The 20,463-nt window shown below is 45.6% G+C and overlaps 1 protein-coding gene across 1 annotated transcript; it reads right to left on the bottom strand.

Annotated features, from left to right (window-relative positions):
- Positions 1-66: 66 nt before the first annotated feature.
- Positions 67-20,360, bottom strand: pld2 (phospholipase D2). Its single transcript, XM_056594656.1, has 25 exons — positions 19,995-20,360; positions 16,871-17,026; positions 16,355-16,482; positions 15,144-15,286; positions 14,862-14,955; positions 14,303-14,368; positions 14,021-14,079; positions 13,663-13,908; positions 13,145-13,291; positions 12,950-13,033; positions 12,772-12,850; positions 12,564-12,674; positions 11,927-12,109; positions 10,840-10,999; positions 10,619-10,737; positions 10,401-10,514; positions 9,104-9,208; positions 8,546-8,634; positions 7,302-7,415; positions 6,581-6,627; positions 6,126-6,260; positions 5,471-5,624; positions 4,905-5,022; positions 4,118-4,356; positions 67-2,582 (listed from the first exon to the last, which is right to left on the bottom strand). Exons 2-24 carry the CDS (start codon positions 17,004-17,006, stop codon positions 4,132-4,134), a joined length of 2,856 nt encoding a protein of 951 aa, XP_056450631.1. The 5' UTR covers positions 17,007-17,026; positions 19,995-20,360; the 3' UTR covers positions 67-2,582; positions 4,118-4,131.
- Positions 20,361-20,463: the final 103 nt, after the last annotated feature.

Below are 20,463 nucleotides of genomic sequence, written 5' to 3'. Positions count from 1 at the left end.
TGTTTATTATACTATATTATATATAATTATATTGAATATAAGAATCTAATAAATAAAACACTGAAGTTTCTTCTAGAAAGATTCTGAGTAAGAAGGCATTCTCTTTCAAGAATTTCAAATTGGATAGTAGCCTAGATATGCCACATTTTGTGGGGGCCTGAAATAAAACAGGGAACCCACCCAGTGATGCGTCCTCATAAAAATATAATACAGACAGACCAAATATAACAAAAGAACGAAGGTATCAATAGGTTAGAAAGGTTTTTTATTAGTTTTGTATTAATAAATAATAGAAACAATATGATTGTGGCAATATGAAATATTAGATCAGTAAATATAAAGTACAGTGTGTTTAACAGTCATATAAATGTATTTAATATAAAAGCACAATCCATTCCCGGTTTGAAATCTTAATCTAGAGATATACCGATTATAGCATGATATTGTATATATGTATATTGTTAATTTAACAAAACAGCTGAAATTCTCAGGATAATTATGTGATAGAAAAAACATTTTTATAGTGCTGTATAACTCCCCCCTGCTGGTCTGACGGAATTATGTGACTTTACGTATTTACTGATAGAAGTTGGCAGGATTAAAACAAAGTTAGGAATGTTGTATTACAATGTTAAAATGCTTAATAATTAAGGCCCATGATGGCCAAAAGATTACAAAAGCATTATGTAGGCAAGCTGAATGGTGGAGTATAAAATGATCAATAAAGTTCTATACCAACAAACATGACTTGATTCAAAGGTCAATGCTCGAAAACATGGAAACGTTTGTCCCCCTTGGATGAAAAAAAAATGCAGACGATTTCTATGTTTCTGCTCATTACTATAAGTCATCACAGTAATACCATATAAAAGAAAAAACGATTTCTAACAAAAGTGCTGCCTTTGTAAGTAGTTCCCAGTGATACCACTTTTTTCTGTGGAATGACATTACAATAGTTACCCGCTATGGTGACAAATAAGTCATAAGAATAATAGGAAAATAAAGAAAGGCAAGAAACCAGAATGGCCCAAATCGATATCATATGAGTTTAACAATGCAGTAGAAAAATATATACACTTTATCTGTAATCTAGTGTTTTCGGAGTGTCTAACTGATGTGCAACAACTGGGTCCTTAATTATAGTGGTACTGATCCTTACAAACTAATCTTTAAAGTTTCTCCTTTGAGTGTAAACATGTCTATGCACACATAAACATATATGGAGACATTCAAGGTAGATGGCCCATGGGAACTGCATTACAGGATTACAGAAGCAGATATCTTTATCCAACTGAACAATTGGGAGTGACCGAAATGTTCTACAGCCAAAGAAATCGGACTGGGCTGCAGTATTATTCACCTGGTTGTCATGGTGACATCTTAAAATGTATATTATCAATGCAAGCTGCATTCAAATATCCTTAATATTCCTTCCACCAGTATTTGCCCTTTCAGTTGGATACGGAAAATCGTTGGGGTGTTGGTTCTGACAAATTCTATTTCAGTCTTTTATGCGATAGGTTTTGAGCTAGCCAGCAAGTCCTGTTGAACATGGTTAAACGGGACCCCCCCATCCCCCGTCAATCATTCATGTCTCTTACGCTGGTGTCCAATCTTTATTTTAGCTACCATCCACTCAGCTCTTCCCTCTTTGTGTCAGTCGCCATAACAACCACAAATGTTCTGACAGATTTGCTGGCACTGCAGTGAGAGGTGAAGCTTGCATGAGAGAGAGAGAGAGAGAGAGAGAGAGAGAGAGAGAGAATATTTCCTCCCACCCTCCCGAGATGCTTTCTTGAATAAATGTACACCATGTACCCAAATCCACTGAGATGTGCGAATCTTGTTACAACATGGAAATTAAGGCTCAGATGTTCATTTACATCATTATCATCACGGTGGTTCAGATGACCTCTAGCCAAAGAATAATCAACCTCTTACAAAAAATATTCATGAAATAAACCGTGCATACACGGTTTATTAAATGAATTGATTTCAGGAAAAAAAAAATAAAAAAGTTTTTAGTTTAGGTTTTCATTGGTATTAACTTTTTTTCAAAACATAGAAAATAACTATATAAAATATTTGTTTTGTGAGTATTATTAGAGACTTGGCCTTTAAATTCTTCCAGTTCACGCTTACCTAACTTTTAATAAGGCTTCTTAACCAAAAAAAAGCCACGCAAAACTGATAATTTCAGACCATATATAAAAATATATATCACATAGTATCAAAAAATTCCTCAGATGAATGACTTCATTTGGACCGGAGGTTATTGAATTTGAATGCATTCCAAGGAAAACCCAAAGCCAACTCCTCGCCCTCAACAAAAGCCCTATTGTCACACAGCGCATGCCAATGTACAGAGATTAGCACAGGCCGCAAAGACAAAACATGAGGTCATTGTTAGTCATACGGTTTCCAAGCCGCAGATTACAGGGAGTGGGGGGGGGATTAAAAACGATTTTGAAAACGAGCAATATTGTCATCAAGTGGTGGAGGGTGAGAAGAGCTAATTTCCTGTTATGGAAGCTTCATATAACAGGGTTGGTTCTTCTGCAGGGTGGAGGCGCTGGGGCAGTCTAGAGGGTAGGAGGGGGATAAGAGGATGTTCACAGAGACGTAAGAGACAATGTTAGGGGGAAATACATATTATTTTAAATTGACGTTGTAATAATCACACTAAGATTAGGAAAGCCAAGATTTAATAGCTAATAGTTTGCCAGCGTGTTGATATAATTTGATTATAAAATGAAATTTAAAGCATTGGGTGAGTTAGTAGATATATAGCAGCACTCTAGCGGGGGCCTTTAGTATCCTTGGGGGCGTACGGTTAATGTAATAGTCCAGTACAGGAGCAGTGGGCGAGTGAGTACTAGTAGAACTATAGTAGGACTCTATAAGTGTGGTATTATTACGCTAACTCTGCTCTTTTTAGTAACACTCAAGGGGGATAGCACAGGAACAGCACAGGAACAGTGGGCGAGTTAGTGCTAGTCTCCTCAAGTAATACTCTAACAGGTCTCTGGGGAGGGGGTAGTTATAGTTATAGTCTAGAACAACAGTTGTTGGTGAGTTAATAGTACTCAAGCAGTTCTCTAGTAGTACTCAAGAAGTTCTCTAGTGCCGCTTTTCCACCGCACATGTAGCTCGACTCGACAGAACACGACTCGACACGACTCGACACGGTAGCAGCGCGGGTGCTTTTCCACCGCAAATAGTACCTCCGGGACGTGGGCGGGGTCGTCTGCGCGAAAGGGCCGTGACGTATTTTTGTACGCGACGCAAACAACACCTACGTAACCCACACATGGACAGAACCCACATAACAACAATGGAGAACATCGATGCGATGGTATTCGTGTTCGTATTATTAGCTGGCATGTTGAAGAAGTGGAATATGTTGGCTGCGGCGCTACTATGGCTGTTCTATCGTTACCAGCATGGTTGCCATGTCGCTCTCGTGACTTCGTCACACTCTCTGGCCAATCAGTGGCCGGCCGTCTGCCGACGTCACCTTTTAGCATCGGCTCAGCCGCTTGGAACCTAGAGCCGAGGGCGGGTACTGAAAAAAGCAGCCATTGAGGTCTTAGCGATCGCGGTGGAAACGCAAAAAGCAGAGCGGAGCTGAGTCGAGTCGAGTCTAGAGTCGAGTCGTGTCGAGCTGGTACCATGCAGTGGAAAAGCGGCATAGTAGTACTCAAGCAGTTCTCTAGTAGTACTCAAGCAGTTCTCTAGTAGTACTCAAGCAGTTCTCTAGTAGTACTCAAGCAGTTCTCTAGTAGTACTCAAGCAGTTCTCTGGTAGTACTCAAGCAGTTCTCTGGTAGTACTCAAGCAGTTCTCTGGTAGTACTCAAGCAGTTCTCTAGTAGTACTCAAGCAGTTCTCTAGTAGTACTCAAGCAGTTCTCTAGTAGTACTCAAGCAGTTCTCTAGTAGTACTCTAGCATTTCTACAGTAGTATATTCAAGCAGTCCTACGGTATGGTTCTCTAGTAGTACTCTGGCAGTTCTCTAGTAGTACTCAAGCATTTCTACAGTATAGTACTCTGGCAGTACTCGGGCAGTACTCTGGCAGTTATCCAGTAGTACTCCAGCAGTACTCCGGCGGGCCTCACCTTCATGCTGGCCCTCAGGTCCACAGCCCCACCGGCACAATGCCCTCTCTGCTGTTGAGCGGGGGCAGCAGGTTCTCCTCACACAGGAACTGCAGGGGGAAATGGACCAGGAGGCCCCGCACGGCCCTCAGCTCCTCGCACGCCTGCTGGGGGTCCACGTCGCACAGGCGCTCCTTGCCGGCGTTCTCCCTCAGCTCCCGCATGTTGTGCACCGAGTTAGAGGGCAGGCAGCAGAACACCTGGGGGGGGCGGGGACAGGGGGCCGTGTTTGGGCTGTTAGACGTCGTGTGTACGGTCATGGGTACGGTCGTGTACCGTTACCACGGCGACACGACCGTCTAACAGCCCAAACACCTCTGCCCTCATCCCGCCCCCCCAGGTGTTCTGCTGCCTGGGGCGGGACAGGTCGCGGCCTTTGGGCAGCTGGAACTCCTGTACGGTCGCCGTGGTAACGGTCTTCCGGGGGCGGTCCTCGCGGCTTCAGAAGCGGCGGTTCATGGCGACTGTAAATTCGACTTTGGGGTGACTTATTAAGGGTTACCCTAGGGATTGTCAATGCTCGGCCTTGGTTCTATGAACATCCTTACTGCAGACAGCCATATATTGTTTTTGCACCTTCTTTTGACAAATAAATACAGATAAAGATAAAACCGTCTGCTAAATGCCTTTATTATAAATGTAAATGACTAGGTTAGACGATGCCCCTGTACTGCCCATTATTTAAATGCACTGAAAAGTGCCAAAGTGTTAACCTTTCAATGTGAACATGCAGTAGCCGTTCCAGTACCTTCTCATAAATGGTGGCGTTCAATTTAGCCGCCGCATTCCAGCCCAAAAAGAAGAACTCGTCGCAGATGGGATCGTCGATGTTGATGCTGGGCTCTGAAGCTGCTCCCACTAGAACCCTGCAAGAGAAAACACACAGCTCCCCGGCTTTAGTTGTGTAATAACCTTGTTTCACCCAATAAGAGATCACCGGGTGACAGTTTCATTGATGGACGACACAATGATAGCAGTGTTGGTGGTCAACCAACCAGTCAAGTCAAGTCAGGCCAGGTCAAGAAAAATTGTGTAGCCCTTGATCACAATCACACTCCCTAAGGGCCTCAGGAGCCTTCATTATACAACACTCTGTGGATATGGCACGTGTGGATATATATATGAGAAGTAATATTTATTTTCCCGACTTGACCTTCCATCCACACTTAAACGAGATTTTAAAACGCTGGTAGTTTGAGTTGAAACTGCTTGTAGGTATGTTGAGGGCGTAACCCAAAAAATGTCCATTGAACCGATGAAGTGTGGACACAGTGACAGTACTAGACCGTGTGGCTGCCCTCCAGCGGCCCTTACCTGAAGCACTCCTTGCGCAGGGCCAGGGCGAGGGGCCCGGCCTGGTACTCCTTCCCGTCCATGAGGGAGGGAACCCGGTCCTCGTCCTCCACTAGCACCGCCAGTTCACTGTCCCGTTGGCCCAGCATGCTGCGGTCGTTGATGTTGGCAGAGCCTGTGATTAAAAACACACAGTAAGGGCTCTGTGGTCACACACCTAGGGGCCCGCTTCAGTTAGCATCTAGCACGGCTATCTTTACACTGAAACATGAACTCTGAATGGAGCCGGTGATTTGGGTTTCAGAACAGATGCTTTCAACACGGAGGAACAGTTTAACCTGAGGAACGAGTGCTCATGCTTCAAAAGCCATCACCTATCACACCCTGAAAATGTCCTTGATAAAAAGGGACTAGTTGAAGCCTTTCTGCCCTTTGCCAGACAGTTGTTATTTTGACAAAAAAAAAAAACATTATAGTAGATGTACTATGTAGTACTATACTATACCAAATATGTGAATAATATTTAATACCGAAATCATGAGCCATTCAACTAAATGTCAGCTGGATTTGAAGCCAGCCCTGACGGACATGCTGCATTGGTTTCATAAAGATCCTCATTCTCTCTTTGTGCCTTTGATGACGGCTAATGAATGAGGCTGTAGCGGCCGTGACTCACCGATGATGTAACGGCGGTCGTCTGCGATGAGGGTCTTGCTGTGGACGTAAATGAGCTCTGTTACGGGGGCGTCGGCCAGCCTGCCGTGCGTCCTGAGGCCACATAGGGTGATGTACTCCGTCCACTTGCCCTCCACTGGGGAGGAGGTTCAACAGGGTAAAATAACTATATTAGTCACCGCGACGAACAACAAGCGCAATCAGCAATATTTTAATTTTATTGAGGTTGTGTGCATGCAGGATTTGAATTTGAAAAGTCATGAAGAGTGGTGAAAGATGAAGACGGAGACCTGGGAGCCAGACAACTAGTGCCAGTACCTTCTGTTTAACGACGCAAAACAAGAGTGGAAAGAGAAAGACACAGAAAAACACAAGGGTTTAACGGTGACGGGGGAGGCTGCTCGGGAAGCCTTATGATTTGGTGTTTCTTTCAGTTGAAAAGGAAAGGAGACTGACCTTCTCTCAGTCGGGTTAGGATGGAGTGTTCTCCCCTGCACATGGTCCTGCAGCGGGAGACATACAAGGAGTTCGACTGTCAGTTGCCTTATAAAATGTGTAGGTTTCGTCCTACACATTGCGTCCCGCCACTTGAACAGTTTCTTCCCCTCTTCAGTTGGGTTCCTTAACAGGTCCCAGGGCCACCACCCCCACTGACTGACACTGACTCTGGCACTCATACCCATCACCAATTTGTAAATTCTTATACATTTTTAAGTATCTTTTACTTTAGTTTTTAATTTATTTATTCTATTTTATCCTTTTTTAATTGATCGCTTATGTTCCTGCTTGTTTATATGGTGTTATATATATATCTCTTCTTCATTGTTCATTGTTATTGTCTTAATGTATGCACCTTAATCACCAAGCCAAATTCCTGGTTGGTGTAAAACCCTTCTTGGCAATTAAATCCTTTCTGATTCTGATTCTATGTTCTGATTTTAAATAATGCATAACAGCAAAGCAGAATTCTTAGATTATTTAATTTCCTACAGGTACAGTGTGTAGGATACCCTCAGGTACAGTGTGTACATAAGGGATCGAACCCACTGCCTTTGGCTTTGGGTCGAACCAACTGAACACGACCCTGACCTGCTCTCCATTCAACAGGAATTGTTTCAGGCCCTACTGACACACTTCTGTCTCGGTCTTGAGGAGGAGGAAAGGGGACTCCACCCACCTGAAGGTGAAGTGCAGGATGGCCTGGATGGCGTTTCCTCCGCCCTCGTTGATGTCTCCCTCGAACCCGGGCAGCAGTGGCACCACCACAAACACTCGGTAGGTCTTCTGCTCACTAATAAGAGTCATCAATGGTCAGCACACACCCCCAGCAAACATCTTACACCAGGGTCAATTTACTTTATACCAAACTGAGGCGTTTTGCCTCCTGTCACTCATTAATATGTATTCGTCCTCTTTCGACTGATCACAAATGCATTGGAAAATGAAATACATAATTGATTATTCAGGCTTTTCAAAGAGCCTTTGATGGTTTGTAAACAGTATCTACAGCTGCCTATCTTGCTCTGTAGCTTTGTGATTGAAGTACTACAGTCTGAATCATACAGCAGTGCTACAGTCTAAGAGTATTACTAAGCAAAGGGTTTTAGTTTAGTGTTGTTTAGCGTAGTTAGAACTAGAGTCTATGATATATAATCATCAGTCGAGTATTACACAGCAGTACTACACTTATAGACTCGGCACCCCCAGCCCGTTCTGCGTTTTGAATTCACCCTGCAGAAAAGTCTGGAGAAGCAATACATTTCTTCCTGCTTCCGATGGAAGCTCCGCTTCCGCTTTTACGGGAGCCGAGCTGGCTTTCCCCCTTTGGCGTGCTATTGGCTAGTTTCCTGTCACTCTCTATAGGACGTCATTTGGATCATTGGTCTGATTGGTTGAAGGACTATCCAATTGCGTACAGAGTTATTGAACTAGGCCTGTTGATCACGCCTCTTGTGCTGCTCATACAGCAGCACTAGAGTCTATGAGCCTCATACAACAGCATTAGAGTCTAGGAGCTTCATACAGCAGCACTAGAGTCTATGAGCCTCACACAGCAGCATTAGAGTCTAGGAGCTTCATACAGCAGCATTAGAGTCTAGGAGCTTCATACAGCAGCACTAGAGTCTAGGAGCTTCATACAGCAGCATTAGAGTCTAGGAGCTTCATACAGCAGCATTACAGTCTAGGAGCTTCATACAGCAGCATTACAGTCTAGGAGCTTCATACAGCAGCACTAGAGTCTAGGAGCTTCATACAGCAGCACTAGAGTCTAGGAGCTTCATACAGCAGCATTAGAGTCTAGGAGCTTCATACAGCAGCATTAGTCTAGGAGCCATACAGCAGCACTAGAGGAGCCTCACACAGCAGTAGAGGCAGCAGTAGAGACAGCAGTAGAGGCAGCAGGGTGAGGCAGGCGGTTACCTGTGAGCCCTGAGGATTCTGTTCACGATGGCGTCCCCGATCCCATTGTAGACGCTCTTGTCGTCCGCACAGCTGATGAAGAACTGGTTCTGGGGGACCACAGGGATGATAGTATATCAATAGTATGAGGGATCAGACGCACACACTATGCGATCAAGGAAAAAGAGCAATCTTTTCTAATATGATAGTCTATCAATTTGGAAGTATCACGTAACCTTTTGTTCACTGTCTTTTTTGTTTCACAAATGATGTGGATAGAGCCGGGATCCGCAACGTGTAATTGGCTAGTAACAGCGAACACATACTCGTCCAGCAGTAGCAAACTGTATAAAAGTGCCCGTAAATGTTTCCAATCAATACTGATTAGACTTGCCACTGTAGAAATACCCTTATTATTAAAATGTGTTTCTGAAAGCCTCAACCACACAGCGGAAAGATGAGTTTCACTTTGGCGGGATATCTCTGTAACCAAGCAGGGAACTGCCCCCCCCGCTCTGTGCCGTCTCTCCCCGCAGAGGCTCTGCTACAACAGAGTGCAACTCCAGGCTCCCAGACTACCTCGATGTAAACGTAGTGCTCGCTCTTCTCGATGACGTCCACGTAGGCGTTCAGGATGGACTGCTCACAGGTTCCTGCGGACCAGCGGTCCACAGAACGCAACACCTGCACCAATCAGAGGAGAGGAAACAGACATTTTTTCTTTATGAACTTTGTTTTTATTGAGTTTGATTTAACCATAACAGAGCACTTGAGAGTGAGGATTCGTAGGAGGTATCGTACAAAAGCAAGACAAGAAAAGTGAGCAAGAGTGTGGTTTGTCCTGATTTGAACTCTTGGCTAACAGCATTGTGTTATTGGTGTCTCGTCAAGTGAACAGTACTTTCTTAGTCATCGTCCACTCTGCTAACCTTTGGGTTAGTGAAGGAATGCCCTTTTTCTCACTTCCTCCTCTAAAGCAGTTTTTTGGCTTACATTAAAGGGGGTTATAATCGGCGGATTCATTTGTATTAATATTGACAAGCTAGTTAATCATGTTTCACATCCACGTTTATCTGTGCTGTTGTGAGTACTCCTCTTCATTGATATCTTCATTAAGTATTTGAAACAGTTTTTTACTTGGTTGCAAAAAAACAACACATTTAAATCAGCCGTTAATTCATGTTCCTCATCTCAAAACCAAGCCTTAAAACCAATTCCTGAGAATCCCACCGAGAACAAAACTATTTCATCCCCAAACCCCCAAAAGAGTAACCTTCCTGCTTTCTCAGATGGTTAGCCATGCCTTCCAACAATGGTCTTCACTTCCTGCTCAGAAGAGCCAGAGGTCTTCCTCCGTGCTGCAGCTGCTTACAGCCTAATGGCCCTCTGTTAATCCGCCTTTGGGGAGTGACCCGGGACATCTCCAACAAGGAGAACTCATTAGAGAACAGCTTGTGTGTTGCTGTGAAACACACCGCTACACTTCCTGACTGCTGGTTTGGGTTTATGGTGGTGTTGTTGTTTGACCTCTCTGCAGACAGGCTGGCCTTGTGGCAGCAGCTGTGGTCTCCAGGTTGATAATGTGGTGCGTTGCGGTGCCATAAGGCTTCGGGTCGGAGCAGTTGCTAGGGGGGAATCGATGGACTGGGAACCGACAGTGTCTGCATTGTGGCGGCTTCCCGATGCATGTTTCAGTGTATTAGTATCGATCAGAGACCGCACAATAAAGTCCACTCACGTATTGATTGATTCCGCTATTTTTGTCTTGTTCGGTTGAAATCATATCATAGGAGCAGTAATTAAGTGGGAATCAATCAAGCCGGATAGGAATTAAGTGCAGTTTCTGCTCGAGTTCACACAGCAGCACGTTAAGTACCTGTACTGTCGCTCTGCCGGAGCCGGGCACAGTGAAGGGCAACTTTTCTGCAGTACTGTGGGACTTGGGCAGAAGGCAAGGGTAGAAGTCGTCTTTGTACTTGTTCTTGAAGGTCTGATGCAGACGTAAAAACAAAAAGGTAGTTAATCTCTAAGCATTTTGTCATTCTCCCGTCCACGGGGTACAAAAGAGAGCATTTTTCAGAAGAGAAGCTGGACCTTGGTGAAGTTCCACCTCTGGATGAAGTGGCGGGCCACGTCCCTGGCTGCTTTGCCGTGGATGGCTGCGGAAAAGTCTCGCCACGGCATGCGGGGCACTTGAGTCCGATCGATGTTATCTTGTGGAGGGAAGGAAGGGACAGAGGCTACACTGTTGGCTGTTCTGTGACCGTAATAGAGATGGGAGCTTGAGGTTGGAGGTTCTGGGGGGGGGGGCGTACCTTCAAAGGGACGGTCCAGCTGAACCCAGTCCTTGCGGATGAAGTTGCTGTAGTCTTTGCCGAGCCAGAGCTTAGCGTTCTCAGCCAAGTCCTTTGGATCAAGGGCTTCTGGGGGCTCGGACGCCGTGGCTGTGGCCGGGCCATCGGGGACATCGTTCCCCTAGGAACAAGAAGCATCATGACACAGTCAACTCATTGTTTGGATCAAGGAGTGGCTTGTCCAGTAGATCCTAGACTAGATTTGACTTTTGGTGAACCGGTTTCTGGGAAGAACAATCTCCCTGGCGGTGTCATGGTTGATGATGCTCTTCCACACTGCCGAAATGTCAGTACCACCCTCGGTCATCTATGGTGAAGAAGACTAATCTACGGAGGGGACACCTGCAGTACTTTCTGCAATCCACACTTCTGGGACCTCTCTGACTCTCCCTCCCGCTAAGACTTATATTAGGTGCCTACTATTATTAAAGGTTTGCAGTCGTCAAAAAAGTATGGAAGTCGGAGAGGTTCCATTTGAGGTGCTTGGGATAAATCTGCCTGCTGAGAATGAAGTATAACAGCTCTTAGTTATGATGAATGATAACGGGTGGATAGGCTAATGTAGCGTTGGGCCCAGTGGCCTGGCAGTATGCACCGAAATGATGGTATCAAATACCTCTGCATGTGGAAAAAGCTCGTTTGGAGCTAATTTGTATATCTTGCCATGCAACTCAATTATCAAAATTCACCTCTCCAAAAGGAAAAGGTTGTCTTAGAGATATATAGACAAGATAAGAGCAAACACTTATAATCGTCATTGAAGATCACCCAGCAAACACACTTGTGCGTAATTAGAGGACACTTAAACCAAAGTGTTTCCGCCCCTTGATGTGTTTGAAGCTCTCACTTGTGTCGAGATGAAGGCTGGATAATGTTGTAGCCATGGTGATCAACTCCCAGTCGAAAGCTACAGGGTTTGATCCCACCATGTCCACGGTCTCCCCTAGACCTTAAAGGCCTAACATCCCGCCTCCTTCCTAATGACATCTATTTGAATTCACTGATGTTTTGGATTAAAGTCGACTAAAAAGTCTTGCTTTCCCCCTACCTGGGTCACATGGTTGCTCTCATCCGTGGAGCCCAGGTCTGTCAGGCGGTACTGGCTGTCATCCCAACGACCAAACGCTAGGTCCAGACCCCCCACGAAGGCCACAGACTGGTCGATGGCCACCATCTTCTCGTGGTGGGCCCACAGGATGACCACCGAAGACACATCCGGGTGGCGCATCACCTGAGGAGGATGATGAAGACATGTGAGACAATAGATTGCATTGCGGAAACAATGACGCCATTGCATAGATGGGAGGGGTCGACAGAAAATGTGTCCTTTATTGTTTATTCACTTCCCTACTTATTCAAGTAAATACAAAATGTCAGCTGTTTATAGGTTCAGAAAGGTTCAGCAAGCAAATGAATGACTTTGGGCTCGACAAGTTGATAGGTCGAAATCAATACCCCAGAGAACAACCGTTGAGGCCGAATTCATTTTAAATTCAGCTCAAGTAATTTGTGTAGCCCTTTTCTTAGTGGCGGGTAAAAAAACTGGTTGAATGAGGGCGTTGAAATGTAGTTAAACCGGTTCAAATAATCTCAAATTACAACCATAGAAGTCAACCTCCAGGATTGGTTTATTCCCTGGAAGTCTAAGCAGGAAGGAAAACGTTTAGCGATGACATTGGACAGACCTTGATGTTGGGGTGCATATCCATCAGAGTCCTCTTGCTGTGCCCACTGTTGATGCCCAGCGCCAACTCCACCTCTTTATAAAGGAGTACACACACCTTGACGCCTTGCTCCTGCACAGAGATAACCAGAAGCAGAAGAAAAATGTGCTTAATGTTGAAATTAAAGAAGGAAGGCTGGAGTAGAAGATGATTAAAAGAGCTACCGTACTGCTTTGCGTTTGAGAATCTCATCTAGACGCCAGTAACTGTCTGTGGCAGGCCTCTTCAGAAACACTTCTGGGCTTAGCCTGAGAGAGAGAGAGAAATCCACTTTGATACCAAAAAGCTCACACAAACTGAATGATGAAAATGTAGATTTTGGTTCATGCGTTTGGTTGGCCACTCACCACCAGTCAGTGATGAAGATCTCTTCTTTGGCTTGTTCGAGGGCATCGGCCAGGTCTGAGAAGTAACCGCTGCCGTTCACGTACCTTAAAAACAATGTAAAGGATACATTTTAGAAGGCAGTAAAATGTTATCGTTAAACAATACACCAATCTTGGACCATGACAACCCGCTCCGTCACACGGCACATGCGTCACCATTTAGTGAGGGTGTTCTCCCGCGGCATGGCGAAGCCTTCGTAGCGCTGCCATCTGACGAAGTCACAGGCCACCGTGATATTGTCAATTTCATGGCTCCACCAGTGGGCCTGTCGGTAATTACTGCACTTGAAATGATCAGGTTTTCTACAAGGAGGAGCAAGAGGAAAGACTTTAGAAACAATATTCAATTGAGATTTTGAATTAATGAGAGGACAGTGAAGCTATTTCAGGCTAGTTATTTCCATAGCCTGAAGTCAGAAAATGGAACATGATCAATGGAATTAGTCGATAAATAGATGTATTCTTTTTACATGTAACAAAACATGGAAGGATTATTCAGGAGGAAAGCACAGTACAGATGTTTGTTTCCATCAAATGTAGATACGATCCATGGAAAAAATGTGTTCATCTAACAGCTAACATTGAATAATAATAACTAAGAATCTGAACTCCTAACACACAAAACATACAAAGTCCTCAATTGCATTCCCCGTAGAAAGTGAAAGCAAAATTACCGTGTAAAGTTTTCGATGCACACGCCGTGCTTTGTGTCGGTGTAAGAGTTGCCCACTTTGACCTTGAGCTCGGGGTCAAAGAGCAGGACGAAGGAGATGACCCCGTGGTCGCGGTTCATGTACAGCATGAAAGAGTCCTTGACCACCAGCCACCGCCGGGACCAGCGGTAGCAGAACTGGTGATGCCCGATGCAGTTCAGGCCCTGGATGCGATGACCGCCGGATCTCTTGAAGATGGGCCCCTCCCTGGCACAAAAGATAAGTACTCTGAGACTCCACATACAAACTCACTCTCCAGTATTCTCGTTTGATTTGGTTATAAACATGGTCTTGTTTTTGTAAGCGCGACTGTTCTTACAGGCCTTTGGCCCCAAGGTCAGTGATGAAAGAAAGAGCACTGACATCGAGGAATTCCAGCTGAAACAAATAAAGAACAAAACATAAATGTACAGCTTGTGTGTGTGCATTTCTGTGTTTGCGTGTGTGTTTTTGCGCGCGTGTGTGTGTGTGTGTGTGTGTGTGTGTGTGTGTGTGTGTGTGTGTGTGTGTGTGTGTGTGTGTGTGTGTGTGTGTGTGTGTGTGGTGTGTGTGTGTGTGTGTGTGTGTGTGTGTATGTGTATGTGAGCGTGTGTGTCCTCACCATGCCGTGATCATTCTTGCAGAACTCATTTTCCAGGAGTCCGTTCAAGTATTCCTCCAGATATTTCTGCAGTTATAATGAGGAAGTTAGACACTGAATGTTCAAAATACATCTTATTTCCAGGAACAAAGATGACTCCGTAGCTCATCCCCAAGGACTACAACTAATCAAAGCCTGGATCAGCTCGGACCATCTGTTGTGTGTAGGTCTCAGGTCTGAGATCTGTTGTGTGTATGCCTCAGGTCTCAGGTCTGAGATCTGTTGTGTGTAGGTCTCAGGTCTGAGATCTGTTGTGTGTATGCCTCAGGTCTCAGGTCTGAGATCTGTTTGTGTGTATGCCTCAGGTCTCAGGTCCGAGATCTGTTTGTGTGTATGCCTCAGGTCTCAGGTCCGAGATCTGTTGTGTGTATGCCTAAGGTCTCAGGTCTGAGATCTGTTGTGTGTATGCCTCAGGTCTCAGGTCTGAGATCTGTTGATTGTATGCCTCAGGGCCCAGGTCTCCCTGTAATGTCCCGGTGACTGCTCTACTGGTGCGTAGTGATTGGATGTTTTGTCATACCGGCTTGCTGGAGGTTCTCCGACCCCTGTCGGAGCTGTTGAGATTGGGCATCTCCGCCGACATTGTCCGCAGCTGTTGCCTCGCCTTTGCAAATCTAGAGAAACGTTTTGAATATTCAATGTAGCCGTGGATAAACATCGAGAGAAATCAAAGCCAGCCACAGTGTGCAGCGGCCTCGCCCCTCCCTTTTAAACAAATACCACATCACTGTACAGGTCAGTCGGCGGCTTATCTGGATCTTCCTCTTATATTTTCGTGTAAGCAGAGAGGTGCGCCGCCCACCTGCCCAGGGGCATGAAGTGCATCAGCATCTTGTGCTTGTAGAGGTCTCGATGGAGCTCCTGGAAGCGCCGGTACTTCCTCTTGACCGTCCAGGTAAAGGGCCCATGGGTCAGCCGCACCGTGTACAGGGTGCACACACTCACCTGGCCAGAACCACACGTTCACGTTAGCGGTTAGCTTGTTAGCATGCTCGTACGACGACGGCCCACCGGCGCAGAGAAAGACAAAGTCCGACTTCAATGTCAAAGGAGGGTATGATAAAGATAAAGATAAAAGATACTTTATTGTCATTGTACAGTCACCTATACAACGAAATTGGGAGTGCCAACTGAAGGTGCATTACACATACAAAATAAATAACTAAACAAATAAACAAGCAATTTAAGTTAAAAAAAAATTAAAAAAAAGACAGAAATAAGAAAAACATTTGGAACAAGACAAGGACAGGTGATGTCAGAATAAATATAAAGGCCGTAAGCATATTGCACTATATAGAAAGTGAGGAATCTGTGTTTCAAGTTTTGTGAGTGTAAGTGTCCTGATTGCCCAAGGAAAGAAGCTTTTGTAAAACAATCAAAGCATTACATACTGTATGGAAACTATCTGTTTTGTCGAACTTATCCATTCAGTAGTTTGCTGGGATAGTTTACTTTTTAAACAGGTGAAACACCAATAACTTCATCTCCGCAACATTTCCAGCATTTTGTTATCAGAGGTAGATCCGTGGTTCGATGTCTTGGAAGTTCATTATCATGAAGGAGAAGGAGGATGGCCCCTCAGCGAGGATGATGCTTCAAACACTCCATCCAATCACTCAACTCGTAGATCAACTTACTTAACAACACACCTTACTTATCTCTCCATCACGAAGACATATACCTTAAAGAATGTAAGGTACATGAAGGCTGTGCCGGTAGTGGCCTTTATATCACCCTCTAAACTGTGGATACTCAAAACACTTAACAATAGGGGCCTCCTTAACCCATTTTCCACACGCAAATCCAAACACTGAATGCCCTGAAAACCCTGCATGGCAGGGGCCAGCTAGTCGCGAGTGGCTGCGGTTAGGCGCCTTGCTCAGGGACACCGTGACACTTTAGCGTGGGCGAACCGGAGATGATGGAACCAGCAACCTTCAGTTGCCTGATGACCTGTTGTACCTCCTGAGCTACTGTCGTGCTCCTCCCAGATGTAAAAGATAAAGCGTCTACCTTGGATCGTGTCGTATGCCTCTCTGTGCTCTCCACTCTGCAGGTGATGGGGGCTCCCGTCATGAGTATAGGCACCCCGATCTTCTTCACATCCAACAGGGCGTGCACCACGAGGAAAGGCCGGCCCTCTGGGAGTTAGGGTTTAAAACGGGTCATTTCTCAGTTAAGAATACTTCATCATGCATCCGGTTTATTTGATTCACTTTAAGGTGGGAATACAGAACAATATTTATGGTACAATTTTAAACACGATTTTCCACAGCCTGCTGTCTGTCAAAGCAGACCAGATTCCAGTCATTAATATTAAATATAACAATAAACTTGTCGACCAATTTGAACGCGATCCTGTAAATTGGGCTGGTTAACAACAGCATCCGTTACAAGTGCGCCTGCCCAATCTGTGAATAGCAGCCGTTAAATCTGTGAAACATGTTAGTCGGTGAGGTTTGTAAAAGCCTTCTTGAGTGTTCCCGGCTCTGTGTCAGTTCAGGAGCATTTCATAATTGCTCTGCTCACCACCGTTATTCATGAGGCCGTCCACCTCCTCTGGACTCAGGTTGTGTTGGTCCTTGGAGAAGCGCCTCATGTCCAGCGTGGGGGCCACGGAGCAGACCGCCAGGGGCTCGATCTCGTTCCCATCAGCGCTCGCCATCGCTCCAGTCACTCGCTGGTCTGCTGTCAAAACGAAACAATGAGGGATACTATAGGTGTGTGTGTGTGTGTGTGTGTGTGTGTGTGTGTGTGTGTGTGTGTGTGTGTGTGTGTGTGTGTGTGTGTGTGTGTGTGTGTGTGTGTGTATGGATAGAATGGAGTGGTTTTCAATAGCCAAATCAGGGCATCTTCCCTCTTCATCGTCTTTGATTGATATAGTCTTTTTCATACAGGATTGCATTACATATGATTCGTTTCTGGGTATGTTACAGTTGGTTGAATTTGAGCTAACAAGTCATATTAATCTCGTTACAGTGTGGTTCACCTTATCTTCCAATCCTTTGTATCCCTGATCCCATTATTGATGTCTGAATTAACGTGTCGATTGGCAGCCGTTTGAAATTACATCCCATAGGCTGCGGTGCCTATGGTCTTGTCTTGCATGCTCCATTGACCCATTCATTAGTGATGTTTACTTAGGTTTCATATCCATTCATATTACAGGTTGTATGTCAAATGTTACAAGACATTAAAAAGATAAATAACGATCAATATCATTTTGGATTTCCGTCTCTACACCATAACACAACCACGTCTACGCTTATTGTGAAGTGTCTTGGGAGGCTGATGAGGTTGGCATAACTAGTAGGCTATAAACGATCTACCTGAGTGTCTAGTCTTTCGACACCAAGGTACAGGTCAGCCGAATCATGCTCGAGACGTCCTATATATACATACAATGTATATTAGCTTAAATTCTGCACACATGATTTACATCATCCATTCGCCCGTTCAGACACCGACGACGGGGTTAACCACGCAGGGCGACAGCCAGCTCGTCAGGAGCTGTCAGGGTGAGGCGACACACTTACGCCTCGTGCCCACTGCACCGTCAGTCAACGGACGTGGGAAGGCGTGGCTGACGGATGGGGGAGTAGTCTTTGCAGAGGCAACCGTCAGCCAATCAAATCGCTTCGCCGGGTTCTTCCCGCTTCTTCCTGCTTGTTGCGAGGCAAGAAGACCCGCTTTCCCCCTTTCCAGTATCGTCAGAGCCCGAGTCGCGTCACAGTGCTTAAATTTGCATACGCGATCTGATTGGATGACGGATCCGTCGCTGCCGTCGCCACCGTCAAAAAGTTGAACATTTTTCAACTTTTTGACGGTGGCGAACGCTCCAAGTCAACGGACGGATCCACAATGCATTGCGCGACCGTCCCCATTGAAAGTCAATGGGCAACGGACAACTGACGGAGGTAGTGGGCACGGGGCGTCAGCTAGGAGGGGCCTGGAATCCAACTAGCTTTTACGGTTACCAGTCAAACCGCTCTACATCCTTACGCCCCGTGCCCACTACCTCCGTCAGTTGTCCGTTGCCCATTGACTTTGAATGGGGACGGTCGCGCAATGCATTGTGGATCCGTCAGTTGACTTGGAGCGTTCGCCACCGTCAAAAAGTTGAAAAATGTTCAACTTTTTCGGCAGCGACGGATCCGTCATCCAATCAGATCGCGTATGCAAATTTAAGCACTGTGACGCGACTCGGGCTCTGACGATACTGGAAAGTGGGAAAGCGGGTAATTTTGCCTCGCAACAAGCAGGAAGAAGCGGGAAGAACCCGGCGAACCGATTTGATTGGCTGACGGATGCATCTGCAAAGACTACTCCCCCATCCGTCAGCCACGCCTTCTGACGTCCGTTGACTGACGGTGCAGTGGGCACGAGGCGTTACGCCTCGTGCCCACTGCACCGTCAGTCAACGGACGTGGGAAGGCGTGGCTGACGGATGGGGGAGTAGTCTTTGCAGAGGCAACCGTCAGCCAATCAAATCGCTTCGCCGGGTTCTTCCCGCTTCTTCCTGCTTGTTGCGAGGCAAGAAGACCCGCTTTCCCCCTTTCCAGTATCGTCAGAGCCCGAGTCGCGTCACAGTGCTTAAATTTGCATACGCGATCTGATTGGATGACGGATCCGTCGCTGCCGTCGCCACCGTCAAAAAGTTGAACATTTTTCAACTTTTTGACGGTGGCGAACGCTCCAAGTCAACGGACGGATCCACAATGCATTGCGCGACCGTCCCCATTGAAAGTCAATGGGCAACGGACAACTGACGGAGGTAGTGGGCACGGGGCGTTACCCACTGCCTGCCGCCAGAAGCGAGGTAAAGGCACCACGTCATTTTTAATCGACAACCATCTACTGATGTTAGGACTGATGTTAAAGCTGGAGGATCGCCAATGCCTTACAGTATCAACAAGTAGAATACTGTGGCTGGCTACTGCCATGATACTTTAATATATTCTACATACTGCAAAATAAGATTAAATTGTCAGAAAACACCATTCCAAGTCAAAGTGTAAGGTAAACACGCAAATACTGAAACAAATGAATGTAGACCATGATCACAAAACAAGCAACAAGACGCTGAATCCACTCTTTGCTTTCACTAAAACCTTTCCTTACTTAAACCTTTAGTAGGCCTACCTTGTTTAATTAAAACCTGTCCCATTGTACTGCGTTACAATGAATTGTTATCTATCAGTGTGCCTCGGACTTCATTGAGTTGCGTACTCGTCTCTTTTTTGTGAACATTACAACACAACATATGGAGCTGTCAAAACACACATGGGTGTAAAAGGAGACTTTATAAACCGCTTGAAGCTGCTTTGTGAAGCCCGAGGGATTTCCTCTTAAAATAAAATCAGCTGGCTTAACTTTTACTTTTTTAGTAGCCTGCTGCTCTGGGCTGCTTCCTCGCCTCCACCCTTTTTCATTTCCCTGCAGCGCCACATGCCACCAAGACATTAAGATGATCTTAATCAAGCACGTATTGTGATTTAAGGTTTTTGCTTTTCCAAAAGGAAGACCCTGATCTAATGGTGGATAGGTCGGGTTACCTTGCAAATTTAACCCGCATTCAGTTCAGTAAACCTGGCAGACAATCGAGCTGAACAACAATACACAAAAGGGGTTGAGCCTCTATAATCATACTTACTTAACAAATGGAAGCGCACATCCACGATTAAAGGGAAACCCAAGGAGACGGTCGAATTGACTGACTGAGAACTATATATGGATCAACCCGAGCCGAAGCTGTTCACAACAACATGTTTCATGAACGACGACTGGTGGTGATGGACTTCAGGTCCCTCCCAGTGAGGAATGAACCACGACAGATCATAGCGCAAAGGGATTGTGGAAACGCCTCTGTAATACTTTGCTCATTTAACAGCCTGTATATGCATGGGAATCATAATAAACTAAAGCAACCATTGGACAAATCATTTGTTATCAAAATAGAGGAATGCAGCTTTGCCAGTGCCAGTAGGCTACCATGCATGCACGTCACGTCGTGTACGTGAGAAAGCCAACCCTTGCAGCAGCTCCCACGATAGGTGGAGCAGACAAGGACAAGTCCAAACTGGACTGCATCCGGGCAAGGAATACCAATGGGATTGGCAGCA

This window comes from Gadus chalcogrammus, chromosome 7 (assembly GCF_026213295.1).
Source record: "Gadus chalcogrammus isolate NIFS_2021 chromosome 7, NIFS_Gcha_1.0, whole genome shotgun sequence".
NCBI classification, from domain to species: Eukaryota; Metazoa; Chordata; class Actinopteri; order Gadiformes; family Gadidae; genus Gadus; species Gadus chalcogrammus.
This window is presented reverse-complemented; position numbering and strand designations above follow the sequence as displayed.